Source organism: Podarcis muralis, chromosome 8, assembly GCF_964188315.1.
Source record: "Podarcis muralis chromosome 8, rPodMur119.hap1.1, whole genome shotgun sequence".
In the NCBI taxonomy this organism is placed as follows: domain Eukaryota; kingdom Metazoa; phylum Chordata; class Lepidosauria; order Squamata; family Lacertidae; genus Podarcis; species Podarcis muralis.
In genome coordinates, this window is record NC_135662.1 from 49,841,941 (window position 1) to 49,865,823 (window position 23,883).

The window sequence follows — 23,883 nt, forward strand, 5'->3', positions numbered from 1 at the left end:
GGAAGGAATTTTTTTATTTTGTTTCGACTATGGCAGACCAACACGGCTACCTACCTGTAGCGGAAAAGTATGCAGTGGTACACACAACTTACTCTCTGCAATACTGGAAAACGTATTGATCTGATGAAGCAATGAACACATCAGTACAACTTTTTTTAAAAAAAATTGTAATGCATAAACTGCATATCAGTATTACATAACAGGAAAACAAGCAGAAGAATTCTATTGCCCTTTTCATATACAAATGGCTACCCTGGTGCATCAGAAGCCATACAAAAACATGCACAGTGACATCACATAGGAGGAATTGAAGAACTAACTTTATCTTGTGCTTCCAGTTGTTTTTCGTAAAGGTATGCTGTTCCTCAACCCTGCAACTATACATAATTAAGAGGATTTTGATGGATGCAAATTTGACTGAGAATTTTGCTTCTAAGATATAAGGCTACACCGCTGAGATTGGAAACTTATGCCTAAAGGAAGTTATAAAATGGGATACAGAGGATATTGAGTTTTCTTAGCCTAGTATGCTGATAGAATTTAGTTATTAAATGAAGCAATAAGATGAGCACGTTTTAAGAGACAAATCTGCGAGTTATTTCTCCTGCCAAATATATTTCAGCTTAGTTTTACCTTTCACTATCTTTACTCCCATTCTTCTCTCAAGGAGCTTAAACTGGCAGGGCTGGGTGGCTTAAATTTATCCTGATGACAGCGCTATAAGCAGGTAAGACTTTTTAAGAGTGGTGTACCCAGGGTCACACATTATGATGGAGAAGGAATTTGAACATGCATCTCCCTATGGTTGGTGGGTAGCTTGTAAGTTGCTTTGGGTTGCCTTGGGAAGGTAAAGAGACTAACGAATTTAATTAATTAATAATAATATCAATTCACATGATGTTTGTAAATTAATTTACCCGCATACACACCACAAAAATGAACACGTGTTGCTTGTTGATTTAGAGGCCATAAAGTAGACCTTCTTTTGCCACCCCTGCTTCTTGCCATAAACTCACAGGTGCAGAGCTCTATCCTTAGTTCTCTGCTTGCTTTCTAAAGCCAGCTAACTAGGAGTTGGCAACATAGCTGAAGACAGGCGTGGGAATTGAAAGCAGCATTCCGCTTCCTTCCCTGGGGCAATTGGTCCTTAACAAGGGAGGAGACCTAGATTTAACTACTGTTTTCACACTTGCAGTCCAGGATCGGTAAAAACCAACCAAACACTAATTGTTGAGGTAGTATGTTATGTTTATCTCTTTATACTACTTACTTTTTTGTTGTCTGCGGTTTCTTTTTGTCTGCTGCTTAGATTTTTAAACCAGCAGTTTTAAATAAATTTAAAAGTACCGATTATAGCAGCCACCACCAACTTTATTGTATAAACTTTGTTCTGTAGGTGCTCCGTTGATGGATAGTGCTGTCTAAAAAAAGCCTGTCAAGACATTTGATATTACTTTAGCAGAGATACTTCACATATCTTTAATATGTACCCTTCTATGGACACACTTTGTTAGCCCGTTTTCCATTAATTCCATGTCTCTTGGTTTGGAATGATGATCTCCGATATTAGTTTAGAAACAGAAATTCAACCAATAGGGGAAAAGTCATAGCACAAGAATACTTCAATACTAAATTCTGTCAGCCATAGCAACTTATTGCTACAGAGCCTTTCCACCACAAAGCATTCAGCATTTTAAGTCTTTGTAAGTGCAAATCTAGCTGGAATTCCACAAGGGTGCTTGTATAGTCATTGCACTCTTAGTAGCTTTTGAACAATATTTATTTATTTATTTATTTATTTATTTTGTCTTTTTTAACAGCAAAAAGATAAATGGGTTCTCCATATTATAATTCAGAAAGATGTCATTTAAAAACAGTAAACTAAACTGCCAGGTATGTTCTTCTTTGGCACCCATCAGATTGTGGCAATATTAATTACAAGCTACTTTTGTCTGCATGATGAATTTTATATCCAATTTTGTAAGACCTACCGATCAATTGTATTCTAAAAACTGAAAAGTACTTAAGCTGGTGCTTTTAGAATCGGTGGTGTGGAGACCTCACCTCCTGCCCAAATGATGGCTAGATTTGCATGCAAGTTGTAACACATTATAATGGGTATTTCCCCACGGCTTAGAATTTTCCTTAGCATGGCATTACATAATGCTCATTCCAGAATATCACTTTGTGTTAGCTTAAGCCAAGATACACTTTTTAAATGGGTACTATAAATCAGGTGATCAAATTGCGGAGGTGAGGGAGGGAAAGATGGTCTACAATTAAAATACTTGTGCTGTTAGAATTCCAAAATTGTGCTAACAAGTACCCACATGTGATGCCATCGCTTGCCTAATATCTGCTTGGTGTGTCAGCATTTCACAAATGAAAATGTGAAACCATGCGTTATTAAAAGGGAACCACTTTTGACTCACTTTACGTGCAGTAATCACAGGAGAAGAACTTTTTATTAATAGGGATAGGCAGAACAAAAGGGGTTGGGGAAGAGGGGTGATAAGTTTGAATTAATGTGTTATTGAATATGTTTCCTTTGGTAGAAAGGCCAAATTAATTTATTTTCTGACAGAATTTACACAATGTAAATGTAGCAGTTGCAGAGACTAAGGATTCAGCACAAATGACATGTAATTAGAAATGCAGTTTGAGGTACAGAAATGTTTTTGGGAAAGTTTTTTAAACTTCGGTTTGTGAATCTTGTGCCAATTAAATGCTTTAAAAAAAATAGCCCATCAAAATTGCTTTATTGCTGTTCTTCAGATAAATCTGACAGATTTTCTTCCTTTCATGCAGCCCAAGCAAGTACTAAAATATTCTTTTCAAATATTGTACAGAGTTATAACAAATTATTAACACAGACAAAAGCTATGACAGAAAGGTGTTTTTATTTTCCTCATATTTCATATTTAAATAAAGGATTTCAACCAAAATAATAATAGAGTAACATTGTCACCAGGGATGCATAAAAGTTCTGTCTGCACACCAAGGCATTGCAAAGGCTTTGTCGCCACCTTCTGCAGAGCGGAGCTAGCTTGGAATTTCCCACAAAATATTTTCATGTACAAAACACACAATCATTTACTGGATGCAGGTTTTCTACAATACACTTGGGGTACTTCCTAGATTTATTAGTAATTAGAAAAATAAATGCTTTAAAGTTCTTATGGTGCCAAGTTTGCTGTTCTAGATAGCCTTTCTCCTCTTTAAAACTCATTTAAACATTGGTATGATTTCTGATAACACAGAAGTTGACTCATTTAGCTTATTTTAAATTTCCTCTTCACTCTTCATGAGAAGGTTGATTCTCACTACAAAGAGTGGTGGTTCTCCGAAGTTAATATATTTTACACATATTTACAAGTTGATATGACTATTTTGAAACAGAGTAGGGCACCAAAAAGCTTCACGTTACAGGCAGCTTCCTGTGATATGGAGAAACAGAGTGAATATCCTTATTACTTGGACCACAGTTGGAATATTAATGGCAAGGTGACAAGAATGTTATGTCACACAACACAACGCTCAAGGAACCAAGTTTCCCCTCAGGCTTCAAACAACAACTTTGTGGAACTTCCTCTCCCAAATTAAAGGCCGGCATATTTCCTTCATCCTGACAGAAAGAGTCAAAGAGGAAATGAGAAAGGCAAAGGGCACTTGGAAAGTGGTGACTGAAAAATATCGAGCTTGCTATTAAGATCGAATGCTGCATGTGGCTGTAAGTGCATTGTCAAAGGGAAAGAAAGAAGGAATTGTGTTGTCTGTGTGCAGGGATAAAATTATTGAGACAAGCGGCCTCCGCTTATATCGCTGGCATTCAAGGTGACTCACACTGTCAGCACTTCAACCTCAAACCCCTCACCTTAGAATTTGAGGGGCCCTCTACCAGAAAGATCCCCACTTCACTCCCTGTAATTTGACTGGACCCATAGGAGCACCAAAGTTCATGTGTGTAATACTAATAAAGAGCCTAGAAAATCTAAAGAATATTTAATAGAATGAGGCGACAACATGAGTCCCAGCCACATTTCACAAAGAGAATTCAGGCATTTGTCTGAACACGTGAACTCTATCTGTAGGCAGGAGATAGCACACATGCAAGCCCTGCCCCACACATTTGTTCCAAAACTTCCCCACGTTGAGCAGGATAGGTCTATAAGGGCATAGTACTTGCATTCCCTTAAACGTGAGTAGAGCATCATGCATGATTGGGTACCCTGCTCTACCTGGGGAAGGCTGGAGACTGAGCGTGTGGGCTGATATAGATGGGGTCGTTGGGAGCAGGCTTTCCATCCAGAGATGTATTTGTGTGTCCAGGCACATATCAGAATACACCTTATTTCTCTAGAAAAGTAGCTAGACAACCAGTTCTTGATAAAGACCCCAGATTGAGGAAATAGAGCAGGTTAGCTACATGGAAGGAGAAGATATGACATAGAAAACCTGGAAGGGTGAGAATCTCCTAGCTGATGCCTCACCTTACTGGGAGCTATTGCTGATGCCTTTGTGAGCTGTGAGGTGACCCCCTTTGCTTCCACACAATTTGTGGCATTTATTAATAAAATGTAGCAAAATATAAAAGGAATAGGTGCTTTCAGTCCATTTTTTCCAAGCTGATTAATGGAAAAAAAGACTATAGTCTAACAATACTTCTCGGTCTGATGTCATCACAATGCAATTTTATCATGTCAATTAACAAAGTGAAATTTAACTTCTGCTGTTATTGACCATTGGTTATGTCCATTGGTTGAACTCTTGTGGCTTTCCCTGTAAGAGTGTTTTATTTTGCTAGTGAGAATTCCTCAATTGTGCCAACAGTGCCAGTTTTGTCTGTAGTGTAGACACGGCCTACATTTGTTTATCCAATGAAAATAGAGTAGCCCCACTGTCTTGGCTGAGTTGCTTAAGAATAATTGGACCAGAGACCCCATTGCATCCTAAGACCCCAAACATTTGTGCTTGTGCAGTTAGTTAAATTTCAGATATTAGAGCAGCAATATCAGGCTTTTAGTCTTTACATAGTAGCTCTATTTCTTGGCCTCTTAATGTTTTGGTTTTCTTGGAAGATAAGATTCATTTCTCAGCGTATTTTCATTAAAAAAATGTCTGGATAGAGGTTGCATTAAAGCAGATTCTGCTTATTTTGGAAGTGAACTGAGATGTCTCTCATCAACCTAAAAAGTGAAAATGAAAATTCAAATATATGAATCCTTCCTATCATATACTGAATGCTGATATTAAATATGGACCTAGCCATTAAAAACGTGAAAGGATTATTGTTCCTGTCCACTGGATGATTTGCAAATATTTATAACTGTGCTGTTATAAATATAAAAACAACCTAGCTGCACACTCTACACTAAGCCCCAGTTTGTTTACGTTTAAAAATCAGAATATAAAAGAGTGCAAAAATGTGATGTTTGGTAATATTCCTGGAACTTCAAAACAGCTAGACAGTGTTTCTCCAAACCTTAAAAAAAACCTACCTCTCAATCTGAGACACTCCTGCCTCAAATTTTTGCAGGGTATAAAATTTCTTTACAGCCAAGATACAAACCCCTGTAAAAATGGGGCTTATAATGGATATGCTTCCAGACCCTTAATTATAGCAGTACTTAGGTGTTCTACTATAATGCAAATATACATATGATCTATTTTCTCAGGATTGTCACCCAGAGAATGTTCTTAATTTTACAAAAAACTCATTAATATTAAAAAGTTGCACTTATCTTGCATCCCCTCCATAGAGAGTATTTTGCTTATGTCTAAAAGCTACAACTAACAACTACTGCAACTAACATTCAGAATACATTCAAGATAGGGAAGAAACTGCTATTACTTTAGACATAACACACTTATCATTATACTGGAACAAGTAGCAGCTGCAGGAAATAGTTACCCAATCCAGGCTTCTTAGCTTATTCAATATTTTATTCTAGAACCCAGACAGTATAAACTATCTAGTTTGGATTGATCGACCATGCTGAGCACATCCTTTAAAGCTTTGTGCTATACCATAAGGCATTAAGAGCCATGGCCCCCGTCAATTTTCTGTACAAGCATGGGCTTGTGTGCCACAAAGACTGAAATGTAAATGTCAGTTGGTAGTAAATGCCAGCATAGTTCGATAATTACAACTGTGCTAACACCATTGTGTAGTTCCGTAACTATATTTTGACTCTTTTCTTGAAAATTATCGAAGGAATGAACACTGGGAAAAATAATGCAAGTAAAGGCGCTCTTTGTACACTGTGCCACATACAAAAAGGCAACAATTTCAAACGGACATTTTCTTCCTGTGCAAACAGTTTTATCTACTGACCTGCTGCATAGCCCAATTTCTTACTTTCTCTTTGTGTATAAATTATGGAGTGGCAAAACCAGTGATCTAATGCAAATGTAAGCTGTCGGGTGGAACAAAGGAAAAAAGACATTCTGGTTTCACCGAGTTCTCTCAAGACTTCATGAATACAAAGCAAAGAGAAAGGCACACAGCTCAGATCTCATTGATAGTCCTCTCAGAAGGGCAATACTCCGAGGTGCCTGGGGAGGACATGTAGAACGACTGGGTTTTCCTTTTTAATCTGGCTCGCTTGTTAGCCAGGGAGAGGCTGCGGCGGCTTGAATTGATGATTTCCGAAATGAACTTTTTGCAGTCCACACACACTTCCATGGTGCTCCAGTCCTCCATTAGCTCTTTTGGAAATAGTGCTTCTTCATCTGATTTATCTACAGACTTGGACTTTGAGGATAACCTGAAAACAAAGCAACAATTCTATTCTTATTAGGGTTATTTAGCTTTCCAATTGTACTAGAGAGGTGAACTCTGTGCACTCTAAAATAACAAATCTGTCTCTCACAGGTCTTTTTACTTCCTAACATATTGTGTCAGGGGAGAGAGGTGTTTCTTGTGGCCAGTTATGATTAATGCAAAACACAGATTAATCATAGCAAAATTGTGCTATTTGGCTAACAGTTATGAAGGCTTTTATGATTTTAGAAAATGGTTATATACAAGCAAGAGAAAAATAAACCTTTGCAAATTAGATTCATAAATGATTTTGCACATTGTTTCTATAACTTTAACGGCAACCTTAAGTTGAAAAACTAGTTATGTTTCTCTAACAAATAATGAAACAAATTTTATGACTAGTGAGTACGAAAAAAGACAATTGCAAATTCAATTTTTAAAAAGCTAAGCAAGTTCTTTTCTTTCAGCAAAACCTTAAAAACTAAACATTATATCCGATTGCAGCATCCTGTTCAGGCAAATGAAACTTGCCCTTCTGCTATAATCTTGCAGCCCTTTGTACACCTCCAAAATCTGCTCTAAATAATTGGGACGATGTGGAGCTGATTGGGAGAATTAGGAGGGTGGTGATGAAAAGAAATTATGATGCGTCTGTTGTTTTTTTAGGGGAGGGAGGTGTGCCAATTTCCTTTTTCAAAAGCTACACCAGGAAGCTCACCAACCTTTGGGGGTGGCTTTTCAGGGAGTTTGAAGGGCTCCCACAAGAAAAGGGAGGTTGAAATGCTTCTATAGATTGAACACCTTTTGATCACTGCCTTGAAACTTGTTGAAGGATAGGGTCAAAAGCTTTCACAAGTACCTATAGTACACTTCTAAAAATGTAATAGTACATTTGTGGCAGTATACATCTATTTGCTGGAAGTGCGAGAAAAAGAGAGGTGACTTCTTGCACATGTGGTGGGAATGTTCATTGACCAAAAAGAAAAAGGGGGGGAAAAGGAAAATAAATATACCATTGGTCTCAGTGTTATTTTTTTGCTTTTTTTGTTAAAATATACAGGTGGTTTAGTATGACAAGAACATAAGAAAATGGCATCTGTTGGAAGTAAGAACTGTTTGCAAAATGGTGATTAGCAACCACATCAACTATTAATGAATAGCCAGGTTAATGCATTATGTCAGATTTAAAGAGAAAATCCAAAGATAAATTTGCCACAAATTGGTAGTCATTTATGGAATCGAACAAAGCTCTATGGTTGAGCAAAATATATTGTTGTTTTATACTGATTTGAAGTCAGGTTTGGCAAGGATGGTTAAATTACTATTTAATCCATTTTATATAGATTCTTGCCTATTTTCCCACTTTTAACTTTGGTTATTTTCTTTTGAAATAGAATACAATTTTGTGTTTAATTTTGCAAATGTCACCTAATTCTAATTCTGCAGTGTTTTATTTAAATTTTGACAGCTCCCCCCATTTAATTGTATTTTTTTTAAAGAAAGAGAGAATAATAGTAAGCATCTACAAGAGCATCTTAGAAATAAATATATGTAACAATTCACTGCCCACAAATAAAATGAACTATGGAATATAGTCCATGAAAGTAGCTGGTAGTAGATAAGCAGTCTAATCTTAATCAGAAGTATCACTTACCTTGGCATGCCCCTAAGGGACCGGTGATGGCTAGTGGAAGGTTTATCTGGCCTCATAAAACTCTCTCCTTTCTGTAAAGCCGAAGGTCCCAGAGAAAAGATGGGAAGTGTAGAATATGGCTTTGATGGCAGGCGCATCTGTTACAAAGGAAAAAGAATAACAATTATAGATTGAGCTACCTAGAGACAGTGCCATTATGTGGGCTTGTACAACTTTCGCAAGCATATTCCCAGTGGCAATGACTTAGAATTTGTGAACTATAGAGATACCAACGCAATACATTCCCTGCAGACTTCTACAGGAGTCCAGTTTTTAAAAATGTTGCAAATACATATATTGCAAATGTTGTAAAAAAAGAAATATGAGTGCATGAACACTACTGTGTATATATGGCAAGTATATTCAAAGCGGGATGCTGTAAACTGATTTTTTTGGGGGGGCGGCGGTTTCTGCTGAGTTTTTTTCCTGTTGTACTTTGTACTTCGTTGTACTATGAAGATAGTAAAGCAGCTGTTCCCGATGAATCACACCACAGACTTTAAGAAGATGAAGGATTTATAGGTTTCTGAACTTACCTTCTTGCAACACTGTGAGCATACAGGCCTATAAAAGAAAAAGAAAATATGTGACTTACTCAGCTAAATGTAGTAATACTTTTGCAGGACAGCACTGGACACGTCTCTTCAAAAGTTGTATTGTTCTTTCCTAGTAAAAATGTTTTACGAGCTACGAACTATTTTTGAATTTCACTGGCTTTAGCTTAAATACCAGAACTCAGGAGGAGGCAAAAAAATAAAAACAAAGGATTGGCATCCAAAGAATCTTGAGCACATGGCCTGGGTCTTGCCCATCTTCATGTTTCAACTGCAGTCCTGAGCTACAAAAGTGTTGCCTAATGTTAGGGCATACTGTAGCTTAGATGAGAAGTTTAGGGACCTCACAAGCCACAATTGGCATGTTTCCATAGGCAGTCCTATAGATCTTAACCATCATCAGGAAATTAGGAACGGAATGTGTGAAAAACCCAAGAGTCCCATTCAGACTCGACATCAGCACTCTTCTTTTTATTTAATCACATCCTAGAAGATTAGATGGCAAATTTTAAATGGCTCTTACGGGAAACTCGCAGGAACATTAATCTTGAGTGTCAATGTTTTCTTATAATTTCATGCAAGCAATTTGTATTAGTGAGCATGTATGTGCACACCAAGGGGACTAAATATCATTCATCCATTTCCTGCTCTTAAGATATTGATTCTGATAAACTTGCACAACCATGGCATTTGAGATATGTTGTTGTAGCATCTACTCCTTTCTTTGGCAACTTGTTCTTTTTATGTCATTCTACCAACTTCAAATATTAACACTAAATCTGAAAGTGCTTTTATTCTGTCTTATGTCCTATCCCATAATGAGCATTTGCTAATCATCCCTAATCATTATTTAGGAAAACACAAAAACTCCCTGTTCAAATTCTCATTTACTCCTAAATACAGTACAAATATCACCTTTTCTCCTTCAATTACATACTAAATGTAACACAAAAAGTTAAAAATAAAACAAACAGAATTCTGCTCCAGTGCCTTCACTAGTTATTGGTTACTATGAAAACCAAAGGCTTACCTTTTACAAAACTGACAGGTATAGGACCAGGTGAAGAAAGAAAACCTCCTTGTTCGGCAACAAAAACAGAGCTATAAAAATTGAGAAGAGCCCATAGCATTAGTAGGTCTTTCTAGAAAATCAATTTACTAACATCTAAAAAAAAATTATCAGTAAAGAAAAAGGGTAGAAATTGATGTCACACTATTACGAATGTTCTGTCTGCACAAGTATATCAGCTTGGCAAATGGAACAATCTCTGACCGTACAGAGTCAATTTCAGGGAGCATGCAGTGGGGGTAACCCAACTGCACAAGCAGAAGCCCTTGCACAGGACTTATGGAGTTTATGAAGAGCAGCGCAACTCCCCCCACTTTTTATCTCCCTTGCAACCAGCTGTTCAACCTCAAAATGTGCTTTAGAGGGTTGGGAAAGATTCTGGAACAGATTTGGGGGTCAGGCAAGGAGAAGAAGTAGTTTGCAACCCAATACATCCAAAGTGTAAAGTTAACCAGCCGCCTTATAAATTAAATCAGTGCAATTAAATTTGTGAAATGTTTTCATAGTCCTTTACTTAATCTAGAAGAAAGCACTCAATTAGAAATCTGACAACACAATCCTAAAAGCATTCTTACTCAGAAAGAAGTTCCAAAGAGTTCAGTAAGAACTGACTGAAGCATTTCCACCATTCTCAAATGACTAGAATTACATGCAACTCAACAACTCAAAGAAATGTATGGTTTTATGGTGCTATTCTTGACTTGATCCAATATAGCACTAAGTAACTGTACTGTTACGGAATGTGGATGGCGCTGTGGGTAAAACCTCAGCGCCTAGGACTTGCCGATCGTCAGGTCGGCGGTTCGAATCCCCGCGGCGGGGTGCGCTCCTGTCGTTCAGTCCCAGCGCCTGCCAACCTAGCAGTTCGAAAGCACCCCCGGGTGCAAGTAGATAAATAGGGACCGCTTACTAGCGGGAAGGTAAACGGCGTTTCCGTGTGCTGTGCTGGCTCGCCAGATGCAGCTTGTCACGCTGGCCACGTGACCCGGAAGTGTCTTCGGACAGCGCTGGCCCCCAGCCTCTTAAGTGAGATGGGCGCACAACCCCAGAGTCAGACACGACTGGCCCGTATGGGCAAGGGTACCTTTACCTTTACCTAACTGTACTGTCAGCTTAAAAACATACACTTATGTAATGGGACTTTCCTTCCTTCCCAAATCTGCTTTGGAGGGTTGGGGGGAAACCCATACCAGATTTAGGGGATGTGCAAGGGAAAAAGAAGGTGAGAAAATCCTATTGCAAAATAATAAATCCTTGAGCTGAGGGTGGGGGAAGATTACTTAACATGACATTGGATGCAGGCCTTAATTTGTTAATTTCAGGAGCTCTAATAACATTTAGCTGAATTTCTTCTTCATCATTCACTCCCAGTTCTCTGGGGAAATCAGCATAAGCATCCTTACCTTTCCTTTCTTGAGGGCAGTATAGACATCTTTATACTGCTGGTACTTCTCTAGCTCGGCCTTCACTAACACTTGACGGATGTGCATTACTTCTTCCACTGTAAGAGCCAGGCATTCCACTGGGTAACAAAACTCCTCCTGAAAGCCAAAAGGTTCTATTTTAAATATGTATCTCACAGAATTTCATAGCCACCAACCTAGAGAGCCAGTCACCTGATTAGTAAATTGAGGAGAGAAAAGATTTCATCACCCAAACCAGAAGTGTATATCTGGTCCAGAGGCATCACATGTTTCCAGAAGGCTAAGAGTTTAGAATTTGCAACCAAAGGGGCCTAATACGCACTAAAACCATATTGTCATTTATTAAGCCAATCACTGTATTATGAACCTCACATTATAGATGTGTGTTCTGATGCAGAAAAATGCAAAATAATGTTGCCTGCCACTGAAAACACAGGTGCTTATTTTCACTGAAATGTCTGACACTCTGTGATGCCTAGAACAGACCGAGAAATGGTTAGTAGCCCAATCCCAAAGAAAACTTTATTCTGTGGTATCATATGTAGGTAACATAATATTCTAAATATCCAGTACAGTTAACATTACACGCAGGTTATATTGTTCCCGTATAATGTTACACAATCAGTTTAAACTTCATACAGTTACATACAGTGATATTTGTGACACAAATATAGTATTGCTTTCTGACACTAAAACTCCCTAGCAGATTGATGCTAAGCTGAATACACATTCAGCACTGATGGTACCACAGGATAAAACACCAATTCCCAATTATTTGTAATTGATTAAATAAATCTAGCTAAAAGACAGAAATTATTTGCACATCCCACTATGTTGTGCTTTCTAACAGGGCACAGTAAGTCTTGCAACATGGTATGTTGACCCTACTGGTTTGTACAAGGGTAACCAGTCGTCTATGGTGTGGAGCTAGGACTTTAGCCTAGTTCCAAGTCCAACATTATCAGCTGTCAGAAACAATGGCAGGAAATTTCCGTAAGCATAGAAGCATAATACTGCACATTTGGAAATCCAATTTGCAAACCAAATATGCAATTAAGATCCGCTGCAAGTTATTTAATTTTACAGTCTAAAGATTTTCTGTCTTTTAGGAAGAAAAAAATCAATTATGATGTATACCAGATAAAAATGTGCATTTAGGAGCCACCATATATATTTTAAAAACTGCAGTCTTACCAATCTAGAAATGGAATACACACAGAAACTTCATCTTGCTTAAGGTGCCCACAAAGGTCTATAAACTGAGTGAAATTTGCCTTTGTAATCATTACTTTCTTGGTATTGTTGAAGATGCCATTTTTTTTGAAGAGCCAAAATTTAATACAGCTTGCTTTGAAGGATACTTTGCTTCAAAGCAAAGCCAAATGTGTTTCATAACCAACACATTTCAGAAAACAATTATGCTTTCTAATGTGTTTCCAATGCTAGGTAAAGACCTTTTATTTCCCAAGCTTTTTAAATTAAAAAAACACACCCTTTTATTGATCTGTTTTATTTTGGATACTGTTTTTAAAGAGTTTCTGTTTCTAGTTTTTAAATGCATTAGTTATTTATGGTTTTTAATATTTTATTATAAGGTCTTGGGTTGGATCCTGAGTTGCTTTCAGTGAATAGAAAGACTCCTCCTATCACAGAATGGATTGCAATCCAAAAAGAGCAAGCAAGAATAGGCGGCTTTTGCCTGTTTCCCCTTCCAATCCCTTACCACACTGCCTTTGAGGCCTTCAACCCCCCAGGAGGGATGTAGGGCTAAGGGAGAATAAACAAAAAATACTTATTTCCATTTCTTCAAGTGAGTGGAGTTCTGTTCTTCAGAACTCTGGATCAAAGCCATTGTATCTGATTGGCAGGGAATCTATCAAAATAAATAGTGATGGAGGCTGACCCAAGGCCTCGCTTCATGTTCCAACACCAGGAGAGACACATTTTGTTGCAATTGTGACAGGGCTTTTCAGTTGGGGTACCGGATTGTGCAACTGCCTCCTCCAAAAAGATTTGATTAGCCTATTCAGCGATGATTGTTAGGTGGGTGGTTAAGATTTACTTTATTTTGGAAGGCTTTTGATTAGTTTTTAATTCATTCCTGCCTGTGGATTTGTTCTGTTAACTTGTTTTAAGACTCTTGGCTTTCATAACATTGTCTAACTGGTATCAATGTTGTAAATTGCCTTGACTGAACCTTTCAGGACTGAAATCTATAGTGTATCCAGTTGTGTCTCCCTGCTGACAGAAGCGACAGAAGGCACTTTGATCCAGCAAAGACTTCATTAGCTGAACAGTAGGCAATCTGCAGCCCCCTCCAAATCTGATCAAGAGGGTTTGGATACCTTTTGGCAGATGAGTGTATGGACCAGCAGGAGAAAGGGAGAATTTGCCAAAACCACCTCCCCACCTTTCATCAGCAGAGAGGCACAACTGTATACAATTCATAAAATATCAAGTAGAGGAAAGTGGTTCAGTTTTTAATGCAAAAGGGATGCATGCGTGGCGGTACTAAAACCCCTCCCACCTGTGGTTGACCTCCATGCAGTAGTTATGTCCCCTACCCCCAAGAACATTTCTTCTGAGCATATCTATCTCCCTCCTTTTAACAGCAGACTAACACCATATCAATATACTAACTATACCCCAATGTTTCAAGAGCAGTCCATGATGCCGCATTGGGATGAGGAACACAAAGCCAAAATCTAATTGGACATGCAGAACTGAACCATTACTCTGAGCTGGATGGCTTTTGAAAGCTAGTCCACCATATTCAATGAGAATTTCTATACTATATCATCATTATTATATTTATCTCTGCCACCCCCTCGCACACTTTATCATCACAAGGCAGCTTAGGCTGAGAGCATGTGCCCGGTCCAAGGATAGCCAGTGAGTGTCAGGGTTAAGTGGACTTTTGTCCAAGTCTCCTAGTTTACTACTATTAGCACAACACTATTTATTGTGCTAGAATTTCTTCCATTTAAGTATACTTAGGATTACACCAAAGTGATACACATACCATTTCAGAGAATGAAAGAGAAAAATTCAAGTTTGGAAATGTGTGCACCATACAGACACACTCACTCACTCACTAGAAAGCCAGTATAGACCACAACCTCAACCTTTTCTGCTTTGTAATACATGGCATAGCCTTTTAAAAGATTTCAATTCTAATAGTATTTGCTTAAATTCTTCCCTTAGCTATCTTTACTGACTGCAACCAATTAAAATAGCACTTAGGACCCATTACTACCAGCTACACTGGAGTTCTGTAATAGCTTTATTTGTACAACTAATAAGTGAAAATGTGAACTATGCTATGTCTCTTAAGGATTTTTTCTTTAATATGCTCTATTGTTCTCCACTACAGAAGATAAAGAAAATATTTTTCCATTAAAAAAATAATCTATGTACAACTACAGACATGAGCAAAAAAATAATAATTTGTGTCTAAATGCTTTTTTTTGTATTTTCAAGAAGTTAAAACAAGGACAACCAAACTGCAATGCAACATTAAAACAAATGATAGATACTGAGTTCTTATGGGAATATATTTTGAGATGCTGCAATGAGATTACGTATCAGCTAATATCCTTTTAATGAAAGCAAGTCATTGAGCAGTCCAATTGAAGTTTATTGAAAGAGGCATTTGGCGTTTCCAGTTCCATACAAAATCCATTCCACTATCATGAGTACATGTAAATGAGTGTACAACATTGTCTAATATCTTTTTATTTCTAAGATTTTAAAAATGAAAATAATGAAAACCCACTATTTGCTGGATTTGAACACATGTTAATATTGAATAAACTTGATATAGCAGAAGCACAAGCAATCATGAGTTCAAAATGACAAGCATGTCTGACTGCATTCCCAGAACCTGGGAACCAGAAGGTCAGTTATGTAAATTCTGATGTTTATCTGAAAAGGACCACAAAGTCTTTAGTGCTTGAAGGAGGTTTTTCATCATGTGAGTCTCAGTATGTCTTGACTGTATCACTCTGCGTGTCTCTAATAATATTGGCCAGGATCCAAACAACAAGGGAATTACTCCCATGATCTCAAAAACTCTACTGGACTTGTGTCCCCGCCCCAACAGTTGCCCCCCCCTTTTTGTATGGCAAACTGTTTTTGAAACTGAAAGGAGCTTCAAAATCATGATAGGACATGGGAGGTCAGATATGGGGGTGGGGCAGGGAATGATGGACAAAAGATCTATTTAGATCCAAGCAATTTAATTTCCATCTTATGTTAATTGTACCCAACAGGCTGTAAAACGTGACTGTGATTCATCACCATGTATTTAAAATAGTTGCTAAAACATACTTGTAATGCCTTTTCCGCAATCCTCATTAAAATGCATGGGAGACGCACTGAGCATTGTTATGCCTTTTCATTTTTCCTAAGGAGAAATTTCTCTGGTTTGTGCCTAGAAACTTCCCCACAAATAATTAAATATCTATAATACTGTTGTTTTTATGAGAGTTTAACTTTCGTTTCTAAATATGTACTGAATCCATTTTTTTATTGAACATGACAAACAGTTTGAGTATGGCATAGTTTAAGAGTGCTTCCAACTGGGCTTAGCGTTGTAAATGAGTCATTCAGATTTCACATATGGCTTCACTGGCAATGGGTGTTTTTTACAAATTAATTTATTGGATTTTCTGCGGAAAGGGTCTAATTACATGGCAAAAAACAAAGGCTGGCGTTTTGATGCTTATGACACTGTGTGATCACTGCAGAAAAAACTTGCAATCTCCTAATAAGCACCCATCTGGAAGCACCTTTAAGATTAGGGATTTTTTGGGGGGGGGTGTGGTTCATAACCCAGCCTCATGGAGCTGTTGCTAGAGGTATCTTAGAATCCAAAGTGAGGAAAATCCATTCAGTTCCACTCTATATTCTAATTTGGGGTGCGTTCATACTACCCCTTACTCTGCATCCAGTGCGCCCACACTGCTAATTTTTGAAATCACATTCACATGTTGTTAGCCACAATCCTTACCAATCCTGTGGTTTCTTGACAAGAATTGCTGAGGTTTCATGAGGCTTTTCCCTCCTCAAACCAGCTTCAATCTGATTAGAAAACTGGATGCTGAGTAGGCAGGAACGTGAACATAGCCTAACAGTGGTTGTTCAGGTGCAGATGACAGCTTCATGAACAAGAGTTCCAGGGGGGTTGCAGGGGCAGGAGACCCAAAATGCCATGTGCATCGGTTGAAGACATCCCTGGCCCCTCCCTAATGTGGAAAACTCTGTGCAAATAAGACTTGAAACACAGCAGAGAAAAATGAACTTGCTGTGTTTCAAGCCACTAATGTGAGTGGACCCACAGGCTGCTGCTAGTCTCGCCTCCACTGGGCTGAGATAGAAGGCCAGGGTACTTGCTGGTGCAATTCTGTTTATAGTTGTTCCTGCACCAGAAACAATTTAACTAGCTTTGGGGTTTTATTAGTAGGATGGAGCCTTGAAGCTAATAGCACTGCTTTCATGGTGGAAATGGCTCATTCGACTGGACTGAAAGTGTCCCATATATATCTTGCGCTCTTATATTGCTACTTATCAAAAACTAACAAAGGAGTAACTTTAATCAGGTAAAATATAGTAAATATTGATAGACTGGTAGAGAAAGAAAACCTACATTGTATATATTCTGCAATTCAATGTTATTGTAACAAATATATTAAAATTTCCCTCAGATGTCCTTACACAAATCCTCAGAATTCAATATGCTTCTTAAACCTACTTGATTTATAAACACTGGTTAGTGATTATATTTGCTTGCTGAGTTGGCACACACAAAGAGAGAAATAATGTATAAATATCAGAATTTGGGCAAAACTGGACATCTGTGGTTTCAGATAAGTGGTTTTAAAATAATTTTTTAATTATTCTGAACTGGCTTTCCACTGCTTTTTATTTTTATTATTTAAAATTCCACTGATTTAAGATTATGACAATTCCTTCCCTAATAATCTTGTGATGTTGCATTTTTAGTTTGCTGTCCTTTCATAAGTGATTTCTGTTCCCCAGCAAATTGATTAGAGAATCTACACATGCACAGAAAAGACTACAGATGTTGAAATCAACTTGAATCAGAATCCAGTGACAATCTAGGCTGTTAATTCTTGCCATAGCTTTGAAAGCTCTCCCCTTTTTGAGGGGAGAAAAAGATGGCTAAGAAAGTATATAGGCAGCAGTGCAAGGCAAACCTTTGAGAGTGTCCACTTGTTGTTAAAAGCTCTCTCACAAAGAAAATATATAGTCCTTGCCACCCCAAATAAGGCTGCTTCAAAGGGATGGGAGCTAAGCTGAGAGGCTGTATGTATGGCTGGGAAAAGTGTTTTGAGCGTCATCCTTGGAAATAAACCTGTTATCCTGGGAACCTGAACAACAGACAGGAAGGAGAAAAGGGAATGCTGAACACAAGCAACAATTTCACCCGTGCTTCTGATTATGTAACTCTAGCTCAAGTATTAATTTCCTTAGCATACTAGCAAGCCAGTTTAATGAAAGTGTAGCTAGTATGTGAAATAGGATGAGTGCCCTTCTAATCCTGCTGAAAAAACAAGCAATTTTCTGTTCACTGGAAATGATGGGGTTTCTTTCACCTTGGGAGACCAACTGCCATCATTGGAGCAGAAGATAAGCCATGAAATTTCATCAATCCTGGGGGAAGGGATGAAGAAGTTTGCCATTAAATTTAAAGTAGGTAACATTTTGAGCTTACTTATGTCACTTCCTTCATATTTTGAGCCTGTCCTGTAATGGAATTGCATCCCTAAAGCCATATGTTAGAACTAGGCAAGGAAGTCTAACAGTTAGGCAAGGAAGTCTAACACTGAAAGTCTTCAATGATTTGAAGTAGCTGCTTAAATTTCTACAGTTTTTTAATTGAAAAAATGGTTATGAAATGTCAGGTATCACCCCTAGGAGGCACCATTACACAATACAAATACAGTTATCATGAACAAAACACCATAATAATATCTCTTTTCTCACATCATCTTTTAAAATAGCATGACTGGGCCACATTTGTTTACAAAAATGTATGATGTGTGCATAAGGCTACAAGTATGAACACAGAACTATATTTCATTGCCAATATATGTGCTGCTTTCTGATACTACAGAAATTATTGCAGCCATTCTTATGTTATGTTAGGCATATTAAATGGACATGAACTTTCAAATTCTCTCTCAGCAAAATGATGAACCAAGGAGAAAACTATTCTATGGCATGAATAAACCTTATAACATTTGTGCGTACTACTTCAAATCCAGTTCCATCAAGGAATTTCTTTGAAACTTCTTCTTTGGTTTGATTAAGTAAACTATACATTTTCTGGATTAGTTAATGGTTGAAACACTGGGATGCAGATGCACCAGAGACATACACTCTGCAAATCTAAAGGAACTGCCTTCTCTGTATGTATCACTTCCATGCACTCTTTTCAAGATCTGTGCCACACAAACAGAACTCCTCAGAACAGAGTGCTTTCTGTTGTGGCACACTGTGAAATGTTCTCTTTTAAGAAATTCCATCAAGCCAAGAACTTAAATGGGTAAAGGCCACTCTAAATAAGATTCTGAGCTAAACTGAAATTTGGATTTTTATTTTGTTTTCTTTGATTTGGCCAATTGCTATCGATTTATACGTTTTATCGATAATTTTGTGGGGGGGGGGGGTTGCTTCTGCTACTTTGGCTTTTTCATTTTTCATTTTATTTTGCTACGTTGTTTTAATGGTATGTTGTAGCCGCCTTTGGTAGTTTTACAAGTAAGGCGGAATACAAAATTTTAAAATAAAAAAATAATGATGAATACTTACAAGAAGCCTTCTCATTCTCATAAGGCCAAACAAGAACAGAAATAGGGGGTGCTCCTTTTGATAGTACAAGATATAAAATATTAGATTGTTATTCAGAAATATTTGTAGATGTAAAGTTCTCCATCCATTTCGTATCTGCTGTAATTTTATCAACAGATATTATATTCACATTTCTTGCTCCCATCTTACCTTAGATCTCAAGAACTAAACACAGCTGCCAAAGAACATCTTTCTTCCACAGACAGAGCTCTAAAAGTGAAACCCAGCTAGTACCCAATATCAGCTGACAGTAATGTAAAAAGGCCATAAATTTGATTCTTTTGTGCCTTTTTATTGAAAAAAGAGAGCATAAGAGGTCCCTATAAATGAATAGTAAAAATACTTAAAGAAGACAATCAATAAAGTTTTCAGATTATTTTATAAAAGGATGGATGAGCTGGGAGGTTTTTCAAAAGCACAAAAAAGAAACTCCAATTTTGTACAGGATCAGAATAATGTTAATCAGAAACGGCAATCAATTAAATACTCCCAAACAACACCCCCCCCCCCCCGTGTAGATATGTGGCTGTGATAGGCCTCAGTGGAAACAAACATTTTTGTACCACATAAAAAAGCCAGATTTTCTGTATGTTGATTACTTCCCTCAGTCATACTTCAAACAAACTCTCTCTCATGTGTAAAACAATTACTTTCTTTAGCTAACTTTTCAAAAACAATTCTTTTTGTGTTGTACTCTGCATGCTGCACTAACAAATAAGCTTAAGGTTACTGAAATGCCATTTACCTAGGATCATAAGATGTACTCAAGTTAGAATCATATGACAGCAAACCATTTGATTTCTTCTTGGGGAATAGACTGTGCCCTCTACATTAGTGAAGTATATTATTTAATACAAGTTAACCTCAGCACCTTGAACAGTTGGCATCCAAATCATGGCCTCTTGAGCCAAGGAGGAATAAGAAGGGCTCTCTTCAAGTTAAGCAATGCAAATAAATTGACTTGAAGAGCTTGCAAGTGCCCCCTGCTCTCTCAAAAACTTCTTTCAGTCTTCCTCAGTTCTAAGGGACACTCTTGGGCCCTTCTGGCAAGGGACAAGAGACTAAAAAGTGAACTTGGAACTCTCATATGAAATCCAAGTTATTTAAGGCACAGTGCCAGCCCCAAAGCAGGCATTTTGTTCCCCCATCACACTTACGTGCTGTCGGAAAACTGCTTTCAATTAAAGCCAATTGGCTAATCTGTTGTACTTTGTTTTCAAGAAAAAATTAAAAAATTGTCCTCAATGGATTCTTATATTGGCATGCGATCACATCTGCTCTGGGCTTTTAAAATCAAACTAACGTGAGAGAGGGGAAAATATCAACCTTCTTGTTATTTAGAAACATAATAATTTTGTCAGCGTATTTAAATAAAAATGTCATCAACGCTTAAGCACAACATTCAAAACTTGAATCAGAAAGTTCGGAGTTTTCTCCTGGAGTTTCCAATCAGTTTACAGTGGATGAAGCTCAAGTGCTGATTCAAATTCTCACACAGTTCAAGGTAGTATTACATCTGGGTTTCAACACAGCATTTCATTATCCTCTCATTGTTGTGGAGCTGTTGTGTCTTTACCCATCAACCAGTGTCGAAAATTATCTACCACGCTACTTACAAGTGATCTGGAGCTCTGCTTTGTAGGTGGCAGGAACTGTCGAACATTGGTTGGTGTTTCCTTTTCAATGGAATGTCGCCTCTGAGGTGGCTGTCTCCTCTCTGGCTGTGGTGTGGATGATATTGGCAAGAATTTCGGAGGCACTATAAATTCAATCAGCATCAATTAGTTCTAAGTAACAGTTTACTTTACTAATAATCAGACATTTTCTTTTAAGAACAGGACCAATGACATCAAAGGAACCCAATCCTATTGTTCTACTCAGACTGTGGTGATGCTTTAATAAGTGGAACTGCATCAAGTGTTGAACACAATTTTCAGTGTATTTATTATGGGGGTAAATTTATAAAAACGATTCCAAGTCAGCTTCCAAGCCAAAATCTAATAAAATTCTTCTATATTTATTTTAACACCTTCACGGGAAGATAACAAAAATGTGAGCTAAGGTTTCTTTATAAACCACATACCTTTGTGTGAAATCAACCCAGAGTGAGGCTAAACTATTTCCCCAACAATTCAGGAGGTTAGTTGACCTAATGATTTAACTCCCTTACTCAATCCACATCTAAACCACTACATTGCAACATTTCTTCACTACATCGGTGGTTGCTATAAAGATACAGCTTCAAATAATTAACATATGTACAATTGTACAGACTGTTAGCTGTATTTTCTAATATGGCTAAAACGATTTCTTGCTTCATTATACCCCATCCCTACAGATTCACATGACTACCAGTGGATTTTGCTACAGCAGGATTCTACAACTAATGAGTAGAAATATTCGGCATTGCTCCCTAGTAATCACAACCTCATCTGAAAGTGTGAAGAGCTTTTTTAAAAAAAAAGACCATGGAATTACAAAAGCATAATCCTCCCCTCTCCACAGACATCACTCTTAACGTTTTGACCTCAAAACAGCACATTTGTAGCTACCCCATAAATGAAAGAGGGCATATGCCAACACAGCTGTTTTGATAGAGGTGATACACAAGTGTGTTGCTCAAACACTCCTCATATGGCCAGTACAAATCTATAGAATCACAGGAGGCCATGAGGATTTCAGATGTTCAAGACTTAAAGGTTGATGCAAAGGTTGTCAAGTCAAATCAAGTAACCTTTATTGGCATCACATAAGAACATTCAGAATACATTCAGAATAGATAGGCCAGTATGATCTCGTCGCCACCCCAACAGCACAGCAAAGGTTGTCAATAGATCCTGAAGTATCACACCTGTATTCTCCTTTAGTCTGTTCTAGATTAGATTCCCTGGACACCAGGACTTTCCTTTTTTTTTTTTTGCCAATTATTGTTATTTATTTTACAAATTATTACAAATCATTACCAAATTAATTCAACTTAAAAGAATTTTCCACAACCGGTTTCCTGCTCTCCTTATGAGATATGTCCAAGATAGACCCATGTTGCTGTGTAAGTTTCCTTTAACTTAGTGAATTGGGTGTCCCTTGCTGGAGTCATCTGCTTCTAGAAGTTCCTACTGTACTGCACATTTTTTCAAAGGTTAGATTCTTACCCTTTTTCCCAGATATGGTTTCTGGAAATGTATCTTCCATTTGGGAGGGAGAAATACTACTGCTGCTGGGTGATTTCCGTACATAATCCTCCTAGAAGAAAGAAAATAGGTCATTTAGATGTTCTTGTTGATCAGTTGCTTTAAAAAGCAGACATCTACAATACTTTATTTAACAAGTTCCAATTAAAAGAAATGCTTTAGCATTTCTACTTTCTACTTTCTAGTTATTAGCAAACTTTTCATGTGCCATTTCTACTTTCTAGTTATTAGCAAACTTTTCATGTGCCAAGATCAGAGTTTTTGTGGTTCGAGGACCCGACCCAGGCGAAGTGAAATAAAGACACAAGGACACGTGATATAAGGTTAATGGGCTAGGAAAGGCCACAACTTTATTGGTTACAGCAATTGAAAAAGGTATTGGCTTAGGCATTGGATCGAAACAAGTGGGTTATTCACCAGTAGGTGGAGCCTGTTGATGCTAATCCAACTATAGGCTCACCCCTGCTGTCACCGAGGGTCGTGCCAAGGCCTCCCGCCAAGCAGGCATCGGACGGAATACACGACCCCCAGATTCCTTTAACGGAATACCCCTAAAAATTGAAGGCATAGGCGATGGCCACACCTAGCACTTCCACACACCGCAACACATTATTCCAATGCCTAACCTACCCACCAATACCACAAAAGTTGTGACGATTGCTACGAGGTAGGCGAAAAAACCAAAAAGCCTAGTGCCAAATGGAAAAACTCCTACCAGGCCCCCCAGACAACCAGGGCGACCAACCTAAGGTCCATAGCAAGGCCAAAAACCTAAGCCCTAACTAAAAGGGAGTGGAGGGTGGGTGACTCGCGATGGGCGAAGGAAGAATGAGGCCGGGGAAGGCTGGCGCTGCAGCAAAATGCTGCTGAACACGCCCCCTCCGTAGCTCCTGGTTGGATGGCCACCGAGGGGGCGTGAGCGCCAGCCAGGTGAGCGGGCGGCAGGGGGCCACGCCCCTTGCTAGCCGGAGCTCGGGCCCCGACCACAACCCCTCCCCTCTCTTTCAGGGAGGAGAGTCTTTATCAACACAAGGTACTGAAAAACACTAGTATATATAAACATTGGATCACATTAATAAAAATATTGCTAGAAGACAACAGATTACAAAATCTTGTGGTTGTCCTTTGCTCATGTACCTCTTTGCTCTATTTCCATAAATTTTCTTATGTATATACTCAACAAATATTACTTTTATTCATTTGAATTTAGAATAGAGTTTGCGGCTTACATACTTATAAAGTATAACATGATTACTTAGCTGGTATTTCTACTCAATATAGCATTTTTCCTATTTCTTTAAATTGTCTTGGTAA

The 23,883-nt window shown here is 38.0% G+C and overlaps 1 protein-coding gene across 7 annotated transcripts in view; it reads right to left on the reverse strand.

Moving 5' to 3' along the window:
* Window positions 1-2,742: 2,742 nt before the first annotated feature.
* Window positions 2,743-23,883, reverse strand: part of SPIRE1 (spire type actin nucleation factor 1) — an 81,446-nt gene continuing 60,305 nt past the window's right edge. For 2 of the 7 annotated variants that reach the window (XM_077933174.1, XM_028737386.2), the window contains 9 exons: window positions 22,531-22,621; window positions 20,995-21,137; window positions 19,340-19,393; window positions 17,722-17,895; window positions 11,483-11,620; window positions 10,041-10,111; window positions 8,993-9,020; window positions 8,418-8,554; window positions 2,743-6,767 (listed from right to left, as the gene is read on the reverse strand). In XM_077933174.1, the coding sequence (XP_077789300.1) occupies window positions 6,509-6,767; window positions 8,418-8,554; window positions 8,993-9,020; window positions 10,041-10,111; window positions 11,483-11,620; window positions 17,722-17,895; window positions 19,340-19,393; window positions 20,995-21,137; window positions 22,531-22,621 (1,095 nt within the window). In that variant the 3' untranslated portion in view covers window positions 2,743-6,508. The remainder of the gene's footprint in view (window positions 6,768-8,417; window positions 8,555-8,992; window positions 9,021-10,040; window positions 10,112-11,482; window positions 11,621-17,721; window positions 17,896-19,339; window positions 19,394-20,994; window positions 21,138-22,530; window positions 22,622-23,883) is intronic. The other 5 variants (XM_077933175.1, XM_077933176.1, XM_077933179.1 and 2 more) reach the window with 3 other exon arrangements.